The sequence below is a fragment of the Aythya fuligula genome, chromosome 8 (genome assembly GCF_009819795.1).
Source record: "Aythya fuligula isolate bAytFul2 chromosome 8, bAytFul2.pri, whole genome shotgun sequence".
In the NCBI taxonomy this organism is placed as follows: domain Eukaryota; kingdom Metazoa; phylum Chordata; class Aves; order Anseriformes; family Anatidae; genus Aythya; species Aythya fuligula.
Window position 1 is genome coordinate 28,913,042 of NC_045566.1, and position 19,219 is coordinate 28,932,260.

At 36.4% G+C, this 19,219-nt stretch overlaps 1 protein-coding gene across 1 annotated transcript; it reads left to right on the top strand.

The window, feature by feature from the left end:
* Positions 1-9,211: 9,211 nt before the first annotated feature.
* VCAM1 (vascular cell adhesion molecule 1) lies at positions 9,212-15,757 on the top strand. The gene is made up of 7 exons (XM_032192311.1): positions 9,212-9,264; positions 9,962-10,240; positions 10,956-11,273; positions 12,045-12,317; positions 13,779-14,045; positions 14,689-14,955; positions 15,597-15,757. Exons 1-7 carry the CDS (start codon positions 9,213-9,215, stop codon positions 15,755-15,757), a joined length of 1,617 nt encoding a protein of 538 aa, XP_032048202.1. The 5' UTR covers position 9,212.
* Positions 15,758-19,219: the final 3,462 nt, after the last annotated feature.

Below are 19,219 nucleotides of genomic sequence, written 5' to 3' on the forward strand. Positions count from 1 at the left end.
ATATCATTATTATAAAAATTATATATAGTTTTTATGTATAAAATATATTTACATCTTCTGTTGTGTTTCATGGAACAATGTTAAGTGATTCCTGAGCAGAAAGCTGGCATTTGTCAGGAAATATTTCGAGTGCTTGAGTAAAAAGATCTTATGGTATTTGTAAGAATTTATTTTACTGCTCTTTCAAACAGCCTCCTGTTGTGTGGATCCTGGAAATTTTATGAAGAAGTTAATGATGGTATCTGACATTCATGCTTACATTGAGCAGTAAATTTCTCAGAGTAGAGCCTGTGTAATTTATCTCTGTGTAAACCACTGTTCCTCATTGTCAGGGTGGTAGGTTGCATTCTTCTTTAACAGTGAGATTTTAAAGCTGCCTTGGGTTCCTGGGCACTTGCTCCATATTTGTTGGGGAAGCACAAAGCTGCTCTCACTTTTACTGAACACTGCTGTGTATTGTAAACAGAGATGTGACAATGCAGGCTATACTCGCTTTCATTCCGGGCTCTTGAAATGCCATGCACTTGACAGAGCTCTCTGAATAATCTAGGCATTTCTCTTTTGAAAGACAGCAAGCAATTAAAGCCCAGATAAATCTGGAAGTTCTCTGTCATGTTTCAAGTCGGGCTTCGATAGTGTATCACCTTCAGTGACCTTAAAGAGTAGCTATGAACCTGATATAGATGGGTTATAATGAGATTACCAAGAAATTACAGTGACTTCTTGCTTGGTTTTATGTACTATTTCTTCTAATTAGGTCCATCCAGGATTTCCAGTTATTCACAATGATTTGTTTTATAGTTATGTGCCAGAAAGTGCTATTTCCAGTGATATTGAGTAGATCATTACATCAGTGAAAGCACTGAACTTGACAGTCCGAGTTTTGGTCACCTGAAAAAAGGTTGGAAGGGTAAAATTAATCTTAAATGGCTAACTATACAATACAAATCCTGGTAAAAATACATGAATACCATAGTACAAAATATGTTTATTAAAACACCAATATTTATAAGGAAGAGTAAGAAAACCAAATATCAAGGTAAGTTTATAGGTAATCAGAAAAAATGTATATCTTTAAAAAGGATATTATGCAAAACTGATAATTAATTCATATCTACCATAACTTCCAGATCTAGTCTAAATTAATAATTTTTATACTGTGTTGTCTACTCCTTTTAATATCTAAGAAAGTAATATTTGCACTTGTAATAAGATCTTAATAGGATGATCTAGTAGCTACTGGTAAATTGTTCAGATTAATTTAGTAATCTTTACCTGGGTAGTTATGTATTTTTAAAGATGCTGCTTATTTTTCTACTTTGTGATAAATTTGTGTTCATTCTTGTAATCATTTGCATATATATACATATATCTATATACTATCTATCTATCTGTGTGTATATAAAGTACATATCTATGTATATCTAGTACATATCTATGTACATATCTATGTACTTTATATTCGACTTGAAAAATTGTCCTCCTTTACATTAAATTTGCAAATCTTCTAGTCAGCTTGCTTAATAAATTTTATGAACTCCAGTTGGCAGGATAAAAGGAAATGTTTTTGTTTTTTTTTTTTCCTAAAATTATTAGTCATCCTAAATTACGTGTAAACTGTATTTTCTGAACTCATAAGGTCCATAGGCTGACCTTAGAGCTAGAATGTCTCTTCATACCACAAAATTCAATGTAGTCATGGCACAAGACACCTGAGCAATGTGCAAAAAAAAGAAGTCGGCAGATGGATCATGGCATGACAGTGCGTAAATCAGTGTAATAAAATGTCAGCTAAAGGGTGATAGTTTTATATCAAATAATTTATATCAATAATACAGAACTACTAGAGAGTATTTATTTTCAGCATAAGATAGTTGTGTTGTATTAATTCAAATAGTTTAGGAAACTAAGCCTTATATAATTTGCTCAAAATCTTAATGAATTAACCCTTGAACACGGCCCTGGAAATTCTTGTGCCCTGATGGCCTTACAAATACCAAGTTACTTTGCTGCTTGATGTCTTGAATACAGGAAGGCATTGTGTAGGTGTCTAATTTCAAGATCATGAGCCTACCAGAAGTTAAGTGGATTTGGTCCTCAATCCAGAAAAGGGTTCAACACTGCATATGTAGCATTTTGATGACTTACCTTTTAGTACCTGGGCTGCACAGAAATGTTTTATGTTTCCTATTAGGATACTCCAGCTTTCAATTAAAAGCACTCGCACTAGCTGCTTGGTCCTCTCTGATCCAGTCAGTAGTGTTTTGGTTTTTCTATCAGTTAGAGAAATTTTTCCAGGAAAAAAAAAAAAAAAAGGTGGAGCATTTGTCTGGAGCTCTACTATTGGGGGAGAGGTACTACTGCCTGTTCCTCATGCTGTAGAGTTGGTTAAAGTCAGAAATGAAGTCAATGGAGACAAAATATATCCAACTAAAAAGGTTGTTTGTTCCTAACGAATCAGTATTCACATGCAATTCTGGGAAATTTCAGGAGGGATCCTTAGTTAAGAAGCATGGGAATGTCAGAAGTCAAACATTTCTCAAGGTAATTCAGCACAGAGCTTTATCCTGCCTGACAGCAGTTTCAAATGTGTGTCACATTTCTTAAGTCGCCTCTCTTATCACTGCAGAGTAACGTGGTCTGTGATAGGTGACACAACCTTGAAAGTTATTCTTGCTCAGTTGTCTATCTCGGACAACAAGGATTTTGGCTTTGATGCTGTGCCAAGTAATTGTCTTGAAAGGGGAAGTAAATCCCAGGAACTCCCAGCTTTCTTACTCTTGCTTGTCTGGAAAAAAATCAATTGCTGATGTTTTTTATTACTTTGCTAATCCTACATTAGCATATTCCTTCCATGAAAGTGTTAATAAGGCGAGTAGCTAGGATGATAGTTAACTCTGGGTGGTGGGGAAGAAAACAGTATAAGTCATAAAACAGCATGTTGTTGGTTTAGGATAGAGCACATTCAAAAAAAGAAGGAAAAGATGCCAGGTCCTTAATGGACTTGCAGCTGGCTGTAAGTGTCACTTTGTTAGTGTATGTACATACAGCCACATATTTTGCTACTGCAAAATGCTCTCTTGGATGTTTGCATTTTGGCTTGATGGAAGTGAAAATCACTTTGTTTTTTCTTGTTTCTAATTGGAGGGTTGTTTACTATAGAACTTCCAGCCCACCTACAGAGACAGAGAAGTGGCGATATCTAGATCAAAAAAGACTTCCATATGTGCCAGTTAAAAATAAATACATTGAGAGTTCCCCATAATCCTTTCCCATGTGGAAGGTTTGAAAATGATGATTCTTGAATCATGCAATGTTAAGTCTTTGTGATATCTGTACAATACTGCTAGTGAGGTGGTCTACTTTGGGATTACAAAGGTAACATTTATATAACACGGTGCAGCAAAAATAATATCTATACCACTGAACACAGCTCTTCAGAGTAAGAACTATCATAAAAGAATAAAGAATATAATTTGTGATAGACAAGTTTCAGGACAGATAATCAGCTAGTAGCGGTGCAGCTATCAGTAGTCTGTCTAGGGAGAGTCAAAGTTCTTCATTTGTTTCTGATGTGTCTATTTCGCTTCTGATCCACCTGGAATGATCTGTTACAGAACTTGCTCTCATCGTTACCCTTTTTCTTTCTGGCTGTGTAGGGACATACTTGTCCTCATGACTGAAGGACAGAAACGAGATGGGAAATAGGGAAGTGACTGATCTCTGTTTTCCCATAGTCTGGTATCTACAAGTGCCTTGGGGAGGAGCTGCTGGCAATTAATAATGGAGGTTGGTTGAAAGTGTTCCTCTACCCTCTTCTTGACTGATTTAATCTAATGATGTGAAGTGCTGGCCTTAACGATGTACACAACTGATTTACTGGTATTGGGATTTCACATGGGTTGCTGGGAGAATTAAGTAACTCAGTTGTATTCATTAAATGTTTTGGTTTACTTTATCTTACCATATCCCAGGTCCTAGCCAGTGTCTGCACTTTTACCCAAATTCCACTTTATTTCTTTACTCTGACCATTTTGAATTAGTTTTGTCTGAAAAGTTGCAATTCCAGTGAGAACAAATGACTTGGATATATCTCAGTACATTTAGCTCAAAATAGGTCTGAGCTTCTACAGTCACAAAAACATTTTGAAAACTCCAAGGGTGTACTTGAATTTGGTTCTTGATATATACTGGAGTGTATTTACCAGAGTGTATTTCAAAAGGGGAACTTTTTTTTTCTTTTTTTTTTTTTTCTTTTAATATATGTCTTCATGAAGAGTGGTGCTCAGCTACTCAAACTGATTAAGTTTTACTTCCAGTACTTTGCTTAATACTTTAAGGAATGTGTGGGTTTAAAGGTTAGCCAACAGTTTCACTTCCAGCCCTGCTGGATCTAAAAAACTTTTTTCTTTATTTTCAGAAATAAGATTTGGGATTTCCACAGCTTGTTTTTTGGCAGCAACAACTGAGTAAGATCAAAAGTAGGGACTTTTCTTTTCAGTAGCTGCGATTTACTTCATAATGAACTTTTTGTTTCTTCTGTGAAATGAAACAGACAATGCCTCTGAAGAGAATAAGATATTAGCTATTTTGTAGTCTATGCAAATGATAACACACTTGTGTTTTTATGTTATCTGATATTTTTTGTGTATTTTGGGTGATTTTAGTTGCTGTGCAGTTACTAATCAAACAGGAATTGTCATAGCTGGTGAGCTGGTGCCTGAGAAAGATAACGAAGGAAGTCAATGCATATGTTTTAGTTGCTGTTGGTGATTTTTAATAGACAGTATTTCAGAAATTCCAGAAAAGGTAAAGAAGCAGATGATAAATCTTTAAGTTGTTTCTTTTTTACCTTTCTTCAATAGATGACAAGTTAGATGTGGAGTACAATTGTAAGGTGTGATGTGGGTTACAGGGTAAGGCGTTGGTGTTCTTTTTGTAACTAGGAACAAAGTTACAATTCCTGAAACAGGCACAATCCTTTAAATAGATCTGCAAGTAGATCCCATCCTTTTCATCCAGAGATGAAAATTATGGGGAGTCAGTGATGCTCTCCTCCCCATCTTGGGGTTATACAGAATTTGTACTATTGCCAGGTGATAAGAAAGAAGGTGAAGGGAGTTAAGGAAAGCAAAGGGTCAGGAAAGTACTGGGAACCAAAAAGCCAGTAGGCACTGAGGAAAGAAAAATGGTATATAACCCATATAACAGTCTATTGAGGTTACTGAGCACTGAGAGGCTGAAGCTACCATATCATTGCCTGCTGTATAGGTCAGCAGTATTCATACGTGTCCTCCAGGTTCATGTTTCTTCAATTACTTGATCATGTAATTACTTGATCATACTTACTGAAGATGCTTAGTAATAAATATGCTTGCATATCTTTCTGTGTTGGGGCCAGATATAGAAATAATTATTCCAGCAGTACGTATTTTTTAGTAGAAATCCCAAGCGGTGGCTCTAGATGCAGAGATTGTGCTGAAGCACTACATAGTATTTTTAACTGGCACAGGAAATAGAAAGTGAAATCAGGCCAGTTTCCTTCTAACTCTTTTTTTTTTTTTTTTTTTTTTTTTTTTTTTTTTTTTTTTAAATCCCCTATGCCAAAAGAGAAGGATTAACCCTCTTGGCGGTAAATCACAAAATCAGTGGTGAAGGTATTAGGAGACCAGATTCAGCATTACTCTTAGCCTTTCAGCTTTCCTTCACGCAGTTCAGGACATCAGAAATGCAGAAAAAGGGTTTGAAATGTTGGATAACTAGCTTCCTGCATAATGCACATTTTGTTCATTATTATATGTTAGTTCATTTAAGGCATCGAGAACTTGTGATCTCTCTTTGACTAGAGGAAATTAAGTGAAATTTGTTTCTAGATATTTAACATGGTTGTAGAAGTATGAATTAAAGCAAATGCTTAGAAAAGTTCTGACGTGGCTTTCTTGTCCTGTGTTCCAGAAGAGGTCATAACTAAGTTTCGGTTTCCTGGAGGACATTTGTTTTTTTTGATGCCAGGCCAAAAATGATGTGTTCAGTATTTCCAAACTGCCTTCTGAGACACACATTTGTTTTATCTTGGTTTGTCCACCAAAGCCTGAGAAAAGTCTCTTTTGATTACTAGATGTATTGGGAAAACATTTATTTACATCCCAGTGCTTAATTCTTTCAATCTTTTGTGTCTTTAGCAATATTATTATTATTATTTTTAATACTGGTTACATTCCAGTGTTCATTATGCTCTGCGTGTGTCTGAATTTCTTCCAGTTGATCCTATAATGCTTGTGAATCTAGATGCATCCTCTATTTTTTATCACCAGCATCCTCCACTGTGCCATTTGAAAAGCTGGAGTTGAACTCTTGTCAACCCCTAAAACTTGTCAGCTGCTTTCTGTCTGTTTTCAAACAGAACAGCCAGTTCTGAAAACAAGCAAACTGGATATCCACTTTCCTATTTGCAGGTTGATGTTGAGGATAACAGAGACAACAATAAAGTACATTTTAAGAAATTTCTGAATTTCCTGGCAGATCTAGAATCTGAACATGTGTTGGCTCATCTTGCTCTTACCTATTCTGTCTGATTAAACTTGATCACTCAGTATAGTAGGTCCCTCTGGTAAGGATCCAACTCCAGTTAATGGCAGCTGTCCAGTTTAATTTAGTGGGAGCCATATCAGAGTTATTTCCTATTCTGAGTTATCTGATTAAAGGTTTGATTACAGTTTTTCCAGCATGCGGATATGGCCTTCTATGTTTATATCTTCTTGTGTCTAGAAACGGATTTCCCAGAAATAGGGAAAGTTTGCCTTTTCTCCCTCAGCTTAGACTGTGATTATTTAAGCAATCAAAACAAAATTTTTATCTCTTATTTCTCTCTGGCTGTGATTAAGAAGTATTTATTTGCAACTTAAGTAGGAGAATATAGTTCCCACTTTTTTCTCTGGTCAGATTTTTGTTTACAGAATTTGATAAACAATACTTCCAGAACAGTCCGTTTCTTGCATTTTCTGAGACTTACGAGAATTTTTATTTGTCTTCCTCCTCCTCCTCTAATAAAAATTATAGGAGAATCCACTGTGACAGTTTTAGCTTTAGTGAGTTTTGTTTGGGCATTCCTAGCTTTTTCGTATTTCCCTGTTTATTGTCTTCTACATAATTCTTGGGTTCTTCTGTTTATTGCTATTAATTATTACTGGTTTGAAGACATTTTCTGACATTACAATTCTAACTTCCCACAATTATTACATCCCTTTTATATTTGAGTTCATGAAGAGTATATAAAGGGGGGAAAAAATGTCCAATGCTTCTTACTTTGCCTCGTGTAAGATCTTTGACAGAGTAATGAATGTAGTTACTACATTGTGCTTTGGTGTTTCTATAGAATCATAGAATGGCTTGGGTTGGAAGGGACCTTAAAGATCATCTAACACCAACCCCCCTGCCGTAGGCACAGGGATGCCACCCACTAGATCAGGTAGGACAAGGCTCCATCCAGCCTGGCCTTAAACACCTCCAGGGACAGGGCATCCACAACTTCTCTTTGCAACATGTTCCAGAGCCTCACTACCCTTACAGTGAAGAACTTCCTCCTTATATCTAGTCTAAATCTATCTTCTTTAAGTTTAAGAACATTCCCCCTTGTCCTATCATTATCTACCCAAGTAGCTTTTCCAGTCGGGCTATACCTGGACAAAGATATAAATGTAGTGGAAACTATAGTCAGAGAAAAATCATTAAAAAAAAAAAAAATTAATCTGAAGAAGACATCATGCCTGTAGGCCAGCAGGAGCTTTACATCTTCCAGTACTAATCTCACCCGAATACGAGATTTTAGAGCTAGCATTAGGTTAATGACCATAAAATATGCATGGCTCAAAAAGGATTAGGTTGATGTAGGACAAATGTTTCAGCAATTAAATTTCTTCAGCATTGACAGCATTATTTCTTCAGCCTTCATTTTTCCAATTTATTACTCATTTACTAAATAGCTGAATTTATGTCCTTTATAAAATATGCTTCATGATGACAATATTTCATAGATATCAAATAGTCAAATTTTTACATACCAAATGATTTGTCAGAAACATTTTTAAAACATGTATGTTTTACATAGAATTTCTTGCTGCTTTTGTTTAGTGATGCATGTTTGAACAATATGAACTACCCAAGTTGTTGAGGTTTGGAAACCTTTATCCATTCTTTGCACTCATAGCATTTCCTAATTTAGAATTACATGCAGAAAATGTAATTTTATTTTTTCCTAATATTGTCTCTTTATTAGCCAGAAGTAGTAGTCCTCAGATAGTCTTTGTTCCCAACTGCATTTGTATATCCATTAGATGTCTAACACTGAAGATAATCCTTGATCTGCATATTTTCAACTTCTGTACTTCAGTTATATAGAAATGGGACATGAGAGACCTGAGAGGCATATCAGTAATGTAATACAGAGCAGTAGCATCTTGAAAGAGGGACATTTTAGGGACATTGTTGAAGTAGAATTTAGAAAATGAGTTCATTCAGTTTGTCTGAACATGATGATCTTAATTCAAGCTGAGCAAGCTAGATCTGCAGACTTCTGTTAGCTGGCTGACTTCATTATTAAGGATCAAAAATACTTAGTAACATGAGTAGCATCACCTCTGGGAGTGCTAGTAGTTTTCAAAAGAAATACTGAGCTAGGTAAAATTATTCATCAAAGAACATTGTTTTCTCCAGTTGGCTCAGTTTTGACTCTCAAGTTTTCTCCAATGACTCAGTCCTATAAAAATGTTTGCTCTAAAAACAAACCTGAATAACTTCTCCATCTCAGATATAGTTCCATTTCTTACACATAATTACCCACATCCATTCATTTTATCAGTCATATGCCAGATCAGATATTGACTGTTTTTTTTTTTTTTTTTTTAAAGTGTTCTAGGAACTCCATTACAAGTGTTAATATTTATTTTCTTGCGCTTTAAGTTTTGCATTTAAAAAAGCAGCAGAGGGCGCTGAGACTGCTGGCACAGCCCTGCACGGATCTCTTCCTCCCTACCCTGGATTTCCCCATCATGGGATTTCCCGCTCCACTTCAAGAGCCTTTATAAAGAGCTCACTGCAGCGATTATCATAAACAGTTGCAGAGCAGCAGGCTCTCACTGTGCTTCTTCACAGAAAATAAAGCGAGGCTTTTTTTTTTTTTTGCCTAGTAACAGCAATTCTAAATGTTAAAAAAGATGGGAAGAATAAACCAAGCTGTGCTAATTATTTTGTATGTGTTAATAACTGGTAAGTTGGGAAGGTTTGTTTCTTCATTTGCTTTCAATTTTCTTAATTGCAAATTGACCTACAATTTACTGTTTTATTGTTCTCTCTCTTTGTTCGGTTTGCTTTTACATTCCAGTGAACACAACTGTCAATTAAGTAGTTCTTTCAAAATGTCAATAAGTTTATTTTTGGCATTTATTTTGAGCTGTTCTTTGCTCCACAATAACTCTTATTGAATTTGGCTAAAAGACAGTCTTGGAGACAACTGCAGTACATCACTGTATGTCTGGTTTTTACTGTCATACCTGACAGTACCAGTCAAGCTTGGTACTAAATGCCCTGTTGAAAGCAATTCTGCAGTTGTCCTTACTATCTTATTTACCATCCATCCCCACAAATGTTACAAAGGTTTAGAACTAGATCCACCTGGTAGAAAAGTTATATTGTACCAATGCATTTATTTTCATTGACCACATTGGTTTTATGCATTTTTTATTCATCATAACTACCTGTTAGGATCATCTGAATCTGTGTTAACTATGACAAAAATAGTGATTTTTATGGGGTATTTTGGAAATGTAAACCATTGTATCATCTGTTAATTTAACCTCAACACAATTGTAAACTTGTAAAATAATAAGCTCATGTCACAGTAGAAGAAGAGGGGAAATAAATGTTGAGAATGCTACTGAGTTTGTGTATGTTCTCCCTATTGTAGTTAAAGCCTTTGAAATGGAGATTATACCTGCTAGCAGAATTGTTGTACAGATTGGAGAAATGCTCGTACTCACATGCAATACTACTGGCTGTGCATCACCAAGTTTTTCATGGAGAACCCAAATGGACCACCCTCTTGGAGGAACAGTGAACAACTACGGGACATACTCTACCTTGACTATGAATCCAGTTAGTGTTGAGAATTCTAATGATTACCTGTGTACTGCCTTCTGCAATGAAAAAGGGAAAAAGGAGAAGAGTATCAAAGTTGAACTTTACTGTAAGTAAAAGCTACTTTTACTTAGGTAGTACTCATTCATTTAGAAAAAAAAAAAAAAAAAGATTAATTGTTCTTAGACATTGCAGCTGGTATTTAACTGATAATGATAGAATAAGGAGTCTGATAAAGCTCAACGTATGTTTCCTTGTAAAGATTCCTCTGTCTGTTCAGGGTGTTCTCAGCCCCTTTTTGCTTAGCTTTCTATCTTGAAGATAGTATGTATTGCTCTTATTTGTTTTTATTGTTGGTAATACTTGAAAGCCAGAGCATAGACTCCCCAAAACTTTTATAGTGCTGGACCAAAACAAAAACAACACAAGAAAAAAAAAATCAGCATGGTAGAGATGGACATATATGGGAAAGCTATAAGTGCAAAACACCTAATCAAAGTCTTTGCAGTTTGCAGAGGGATGATCCAGATGTCTAAACTTGTCAGATGCCTCTGTTTACCTAGGTAGCTATACCACTGCCTAGGTGCCTTGTTGGATTTTATTAACTCATCTGTATATTTCAACAACTTTACGAATGTATTACCTGTGTGAACTGCTTATAAAAGACCTGTATGTATTCAATGTATGTTTTGTAATAGAGTTGATATAAGGTCATGTTCTGAACACATCTAAACTGAAGGTGTGTGATGTCTGGATCTTGCTCTTATGTTGACTCTAGGGCCAATCTCAAGTAGACTAAAGAAAAGTGTTTTTTTTTCGTACAGCTTTCCCCAGTGATCCTGTCATTGAGATCAGCACATCATTAGTTGCCGGGGAACCAGCCACTGTCATCTGTAAAATTCCTGATGTGTTTCCTTCTGATCACCTGGAAGTACTCTTAATGAAAGAGGGACACACTCTTCATGAGAAACATTTCTTGGATGACGACAGCAGAAATAAAGAAACAAAAACTGTGACATACTCATTTAACCCCACAACTGAAGATATTGGGAAAGAGATTACTTGTGTGGCCAAATTGCCAATTGCTACCATGGACTTTGAGCCCAAAGAAAGAGTTACTTCTCTGAAACTGAATGCAAACTGTAAGTGTTTTTATATCAGGGCTTTCATACCAAATACTGTTTAATGTTATGGTTCATTAAATAGATTTATGAAGTTTGTGCTATAAATCATTAATAATCTGCACTTCTTTGTATTTATATAGTCTATTGCCTAGGATCTATGTTAAACTGTAGCAATTGTATTGCAAAAATATCAAAGCTAGGATATGCCTTTTATTTCTTAAATGTTATCTCTGAGCACAGTCTTTTAACATCTTTGTGGAACAGATAATGGTTTCATGTTCAAAGGCCAGGGCATAGAAATTTAATGTTTTTATTCAGTAATGGTCATTGAGAAGCTTGTGCATATTGCCTTAAGCACCTGCTGTTGTTCATGACGGAAGTTAATCTGTCCTGTGGTAACTCATCTGTCACTCTCATATCTTGGGCCCTGATGCTCAGTCAGAAAGTTGAAGACCAGAAGAAAAATGACAGTATGCAGAAAAACAATTATTTTTAAAATTGCCATGGTATGCTTAGCAATTTCAGGTTTATAGACTTAACAGGGAGACAAACGTAAGAGTAAACAAACACTAAGCTATGGGTACATATTGTGACTAGCTTCGCTTTCAAAACTGCAAACTAAATGTCTTATCAAGTCTGGCAAAAGTGCTCCACTACATTAATGCTATCCACATTATTCATTTTTCCTTTGTAGTGCATGCAACACACCCGTAGAGAAGCTGCTGTTAAAGATGTACATATCATTCTTCACTAACATGTTGACCTTGTCTTTCTTCTGTTTTCTTCCAGTTGGTCCACAAAATACTATCATTACTGTATCTCCAAGCAACTTTACAGTGGAAGGCAACCCTCTAAAACTCACTTGTGTGACTGAGAGTAATCCACCAGCACAAGTAGTTTGGAGCAAACATCTGGCTGATGGAAACATTGAGCATTTTATAGAAAACAATGTCCTTTCTATTCCTCATGCTCGTTTCACTGACTCAGGACTGTACATCTGTGAAGTAATTAATCTTGTAACTAATAAAACAGAAAAAGCAACAGTCGACATTTTTATACAAGGTACAAGTCTACTTGAATTTAATTCAGTAACCAGTCTGTGTATTGGGTTGGAGTGTGCTGACATACTGATATATAGGAAATTAAGAAGCTTTCCTTACGTATTCAGGATTTAACTTACAGTTTACTAATGCTCTTTAAGGCTATGCTTTTAATTTCTATGCTTAATTTTCAGCTAATTCTCTAAGGCTATACATACATACCTCTGTATGTTTACTGCAATGCAACACTCAAAGTGATAAAAGAATCTGAAGAACTGGTGTTTTGGGGGATACTTATTTCCTTGAAATAAGCCGTAGGAATAGTCTGTAGAAATAGTCCGTAGCAATTTCACAGCAACATCTCAGTCTCCTTTGGACAGGTAGTTTTAGTGATGAGCAAATTTAGTGGTCATTTAATAGTACTACTTTGTCTACTACTTAGTGGTCATTTAATAGTACTACAAACTACTTTGGACTATATTTTGTTGTTGTTGTTCTGATTATTGTGCTACTGCTGTTTTAGTAGAGCCAAATGTTTCGGATGAAATCTGAGACCAAAACCAAAATGAGGAAATACTTGAGTGAGCAGTTCTTGATTTCATAAAAATCTCCTCTATCTTTAGTATTACTTTTGCCTTATGCAGAATTAACATAACTAATGATATTTAAGTGGTTTAGAATAGATTGCAGACACATTCCACATTAAGTGTCACTTCACTTTTTCCATACTTATTTTCTGCTGCACATTGGTAGTTGGTTCCATTTACAAATGTCACAGATGGAAGAAGGAGAACTCTTGCTGTAAGGCTCCATGCCTACACTGTCAGTGTCTACACTATTCCTTAAAATAATCTTGTGAGGAGGGTTACTCTCAGCAGAGAGTTGTATGGAAACATTTTTTCCTACTTGAACTGTTGTAGAAGACTCGGTGCAGAGTTCTACAATATTTGGGGCACCTGTGTGACAAGAAAAAATGGAGACAAAAGGTGGCCCCAACGCCACTGTCATTTAGGTATCTTTAAATAATTAAGGGTGAAATCTGCCTTAGTACAGATAGCTTATATGAAGTTCTTCATGTCAGTTGAGTTTTCATCACTCCTTTGAGTGATGCATGAGACAAAGAACCTATGCAGAGAAGTGCCTGTGTTTTCCATCAAATAGTTCTTGGTGTAGGATCCAGTTACCTGCATACAAAAGATTCAAAGAGAAAATACAAACTAATTTTTTTTTTCTGTGGAGGAGACTACAGTGCACCTTTTGGCTTTCCTTTGAGCTACAACTTCGTAGACTGTTCTTGCAACTGCCATTTAAGCTATGCCAAATGTTGACTCCTCAACCAATATGAAATGATTGCAGTTTCATTTCAGTAGTAAGTGGATTTCTCTACTTAAGCCCTGCTGCTGTTTATTACATAACAATGAAGTAGTATGTAGGGGTTGTTTCTGGCACTAATCTATGTCTTTTTGTTATTCTCTACTTGTAGCGCCACCAAAAAATACAACACTTTCAATTTTCCCTTCAAGTGTGGTGAAGCAAGGAGAAAGTGTTACCATCTCTTGCACATCTGCAGATGTTCCAGCTGTTCAGATTACCCTGAGGAAGAAAACAGGTGATGTGATCACAACCCTTGAAACAGAAGATGGCAAATACACCATAGACAAGGCTCAACTAAAGGATGCAGGAATATATGAATGCATATCCATTAACAAACTTGGAAAGCAGTCTCAACACATAGTACTTGATGTCAAAGGTAAGTTAAAATAACTACCGTACAGAGTTAATATTTGGTTTAGATGGATGGAATGACAATGTCTTTAAAAAACTGAGATGAGTTGCACAGGTTCTTGACATAAGTGGTAGGGTATTAGTGGTGATGAAAACTTCTGTCTGGATTTGCAGAGCACAAAATATTTGCTTATTCAAAATATTTCATATTTCCACTTCCCCCCCAACTTTGAAAACAGGATTTAAAATTGTGGAAGCTGGTGAAAAGCTGTTATTTTAGAACTTCTTTGCCTTTTGTACTTTTCTATTGAAAGAGGACCTTGGGATCTATTGGTCTGTGTCCTTTTGTGAACTCAAATGAATACACAGTGAATTTAAAACAAGAGAAGAAAAGGCTCCATATAATGTAAAGATACACAGAATACCCCATCAAAATGTTCTTTCTGTCAACTGCTGTTGGATGAAGTATGTGTGGGATAGCCTGTGACAGAGTAGTGTCTGTCTAATATTATAAAGCTATGTGCTTGAAGAATGTAGTGAATTCATCAGCTGGATTAGTACTTCTCATATACAAGCCGCTGATACTTTGTGAGTTTTGGTGTGTTTTTTTGTTTTGTTTTGTTTTTTCTTCTGTTTATTTCTAATTTGTATGTTGTGTTTCTTTTCAGTTCCTCCTCAAAATATTACCGTGTTAGTATATCCATCAGAAAATGTTAAAGAAGGAGAAAATGTCACTATAACATGTAGCACATACAGTAACCCACCATCACAGATGGTCCTGAAAAAAGTTCACCAAGAGAGAGAAATTATTCTGCCATCAGTGAATGGAACCTTTACACTCTACAATGTCACCAAAAACGATACAGGCAAATATTTGCTTGATGTTTTCAATGAGGTTGGAAACAATATCAAAGTGATAGAGATAGCTGTTATAGGTAAGTCAATGTATTACCTTAAACTTACTTTGTTTGCACCTTCCAATGAATTTTGTGTCCAGGTGAGCAAAACTAGTTCACAGATAGTTTTCACAGCTGATATTTCTCAAAAATACTGCACTTAACATTAACAAATAAATAAATAAATAAATAAATAAACAGGACAGCTGGTGAGAACCTCTTTTCAGCATGGATGTTGTCTCTGCTACCTGAGTTGGCATAGTAGCTTTAAGGATATGGCCAGAAAAAGGTGGATTCTGGCTCCATTCTGTCCCATGCATGAACTACACATGATGTTCTTCTTGTATTCTTTATGAACTCCATGGTAATCTTTATTGTAGATTATATCAGATGGGTCTGAACATGCGTAGCATACTGAAGACCAAGATACCTGCCAAGAATTAAAGTAGTACTATGAAGTTACTAAAGAAAATGAACAAAAAACAACCAAAAAAACAAACAAACAAACAAACAAACAAAAAAAAAAAACATAAGGAAAAGGTTTTGAAATGTGCTTTGTGCATGAAAACAGAAAATGTGTTCCAATGAAGGTCATTAATAGCTCTGCTTTTAGTTATACATGTATATCCATTTGAATCAATTTTTACACAACTTTTTTTTCCTTTTGTCTCCATTTTCAGGAAAATTGGAAAAAAGACATCAAATGATGCCACTGATTATTGCATTCTCTTGCACAACAGCAATAGCGATACCTGTGGTTGCAATTTTGATCTACGTGTCAAGAAAAGCGAAGATAAATGGATCCTACAGTCTTGTTAAAGCACTGAGGCTGAAAGTGTGATTGTGTGAATATAAGTCTAAGTAGTTCATAGTAAGCAATGTTATTTATTGTTGTGACTGGCTCTACTCCTCTACATTTGGTAACAAACAAGTGATTTAAGAACACTATCATGTGATAGCAAATGGAAATTTTTTCAAGTCTTGTTAAGAATTTCAGTATTTAAATGAAAGGGAAGGCCAGCATCCTGTCCTAAGAATAGATAATACACTTCCATGTCGAAGCAGGCTGAACAGAGTTCCTTGGAGAACTAGGTTTGTACATAGTGTATAAATTGTGTTATAAATATGTTCAACTGGATATCAGTTTGTAAAATTGCAGTCTCTGCAACTGTACATAGATTTTGTTAATTCAGAAATACAAATCAGCATTACTTGAGCTGATCAGATGATATTTTATTTTGTATTATTCCACAGAGTGACTGTTTTTAATATAATCTTTCTGCTTGTGGTAATGTTTGGAAAATGTTCTCTTTTCATTTATTTTACCATAAACTCTGTACCTCCAAAGAAGTTACACAATCACTGGGCTGTACGCTTTCAATTATTTTAAATTAATTTACAAGCTGAAGACTTGTTCATGAAATATTGTATTTTAGCTAGTGAATATATTATTATGAATATTATTCAGAAAGTGGCTGGGATTATATGTTAGTTTTAGTACAGCTAAGGTGTTTATGTAGGATTCAGTCATTCACAAATTAATGGTAGTATTCTGTTGTTTCCTGAGGAACCAAATCAGACCCTTTATTTAGAGTATAAGCTACCATTAACTATACTTTTACGGATTTCCACTACAAGATAATACTGTTGCTGGGTTTCTTTTAGATTCCTCTAGTAATTCTTGCTTAATATTATGTCAGAATACCTGCTTACCATATCCCCTTTGCTAATGCTTATTTTTTGGAGAGCACAATGGTTTATACTTGGAAATCAGCTGCTGAAAATGTAGCTACTTTCTATCTGTGGACTTCATCTGATGTATGCAAACTTAGAGAGATCTTGGTGTAGGTTAGCGTTATTGAGGGAAAACTTGTGCAGTTCTCAGGCATGTTCCTGTGGAAGGAATGAGTGAAAACTGCTGTCATTAGCAATAGCAGGTTGTGTCAGGGGAAGCTCTCTCTGTAAAGGCACGAGCAACTCTGAGTGTATGTAAGTGGGGAGAGGCAAAATCTGTGCAACTTCAGCCACAGGGGTTGAGGTGGTTACTGGAGCAATACCCTTCCCAGGCTGCTCACTGTGGAAAATCAGATTACTTGCCTGACAGATTTCCTTTGAATAGACAACCTGTGCCTGTGTGTTTCACCCTGGCTAGTGCCCCTTTCCACCACGTGCTCTCTCCAGTGCTGGGAAAATGGCTGTGAAAACAGTGGGCCCTCTGTGCACAGGCAAAGATGAGAGGGAGCGCGAGGTGGCATTTAATGGTATTCTCCTTTGTATCTCTACTCCTGGGCAGCAGTGCTGCTTTGACTCATTAGGTCAGTGATGTTCAGCACTGAAGGCAAAGTTGTGGGAGGTACAAAGTGAGGTTACGCATGCAGGTGCTGAGGTATTGGAGCGCATTTAGGCCCAGCAGTCCTGAGGCACTGTGTTAGGCACAAGAAGGTGGGCCTGGCTCCTCCAAACACACTCGCATACGCCAAATCTGACAGATATGTGAAAGGAATTTCTTTATATTATTTACCATTCTTTAAAAATGCTAACAGCTGCCACCAACAGCAGTACAAATGCAGATGTCTCATGGGAGCTAGCTGCAGGGTGAGGTGGGGTACGGATCTCTCATGTCTTCTTCATAACATGTTCTGCACTGTTTTGTGCACAGTAAATCAGTTCATGCGGGGTCCTATGCTTATTTACAGTTGGAATGGGAGGTTTGGAAAGTGGGGGTGTAGCAGAAAAATGGGAGAGCAGTGTGGACTTGGCTTGGAGGAATGTGAGCGTGCAGTAGGAGGGCGAAGAAAAGATTGAAGACAGAGGAGGAGGAGAGCTTTGACAGGCCCATGACATAAATTTCTTGGAGGTGGTGCCAGGCAGATTTATTCAGAATAATGTCAGGCCTGTCTCTGTGCTGGCTTGTGAGCAAACCAGAAAGTATAATTTTTCAACTGTGTGAAACTTTAGTGCACACACATTTTGTCTACTGAGCACAGTTCTGGCTTCTGTATTGCAATAAAGATGTAGCACACGTAGAAGATAAAAAGTAAAGAAACCAAAGTGATTAAGATGATGGGTGACCTAGGGGACAAAAAAAAAAAAAAAAAAAAAAAAAGGAAAAATTAAAATGTATGGGACTTTTCAGTTTGGATAGGGAATTCTGAAGGAGGAAGAGATATGATCGAAGTTTTCAAAATTGTGAAGGTAGTTGATAACAAACAACAGATGCAGAACTGCTGGTGGCTATATCATGCAATGCCAGAACTGCAGGGCACTCAAGCAAGAGGTAGACCAGGTTAACACAAATAATAGAAGGTACTTCTCACAGCAAGGGGGAAAAAAAGTAGAAGCTGCTGCTCCAGGAGGAAGACAGTATCAATTGGCACAAAATGGGAAAGGAAAAAATAATGGACTAAATGTCCAAAAGCAAATAATAAAGGGAATAGGCAGAAATTTTTCAGGGAATACACTGCAGAAAGTGGCCAGGTCTGTATACTGTCCCAGAACAGTCTCTCACTGCTGGAGACGTACTGCCACAGTGGTCACACCTGGTAAGGCATTTCTTGCTTTCTTAGGCCTTTTCTGAATGGGCTGTGGGTCAGACTTGCTTGGAGAAAGGGCATAGCAGTTTCTGTGCTGTTCTTCCCTCTTCGTAGTCCCTTAGAAGGAATAAAAAGATACCTCTGAGTATCATCTGAGTAAAAGATGAATGGGGGAGAAATAAAGTCATCTCGCAACAGCACTTAGGTGCTTGTATATTTTTTCCTGGAAATTCCCTTCAGGTTCACAGTATATACAAGCACCTAAGTGCTGTTGCGAGATGACTTTTATTTTTCCCCCATTCATCTTACCTCTTCCCTTGTGTCCTCTGAGCAAGAATTTATCCCAGAAATGCTGTGGGGCAATGCTAAATGTCGATGCTATAAATTTAATGAGTATGAATTTTAGAAAGTGATTACAAAATCTCACTCGCCACAACTAGTTTGAAACGTGTTCCTCCTTAAAATGTAAAGCTCAAACAGAAGAAGTTTTTAACCTTTTAAAAACTTTTTTGAGAATGCTTTCAAATGATTTTGTAGGTATACTGAAAGGAACAGTTAATAAATCCCATTACAGAAGTGCTAATTCAGTTTGTCTGGCCTTTTATGCCTTTCCTCTCACAAGATAATTGTATCCTGTAATTAAGCTGTCTCTCATCTCTTTGATAAACTAGAGCTGTTTGAGCTGTTGTAAGCCTACCTTTGTCTATAAGGCCTTTTCTGCAGTACATAAATAAACCATGTGTTCTTTTCTAAATCCCTTCCAGTACTTC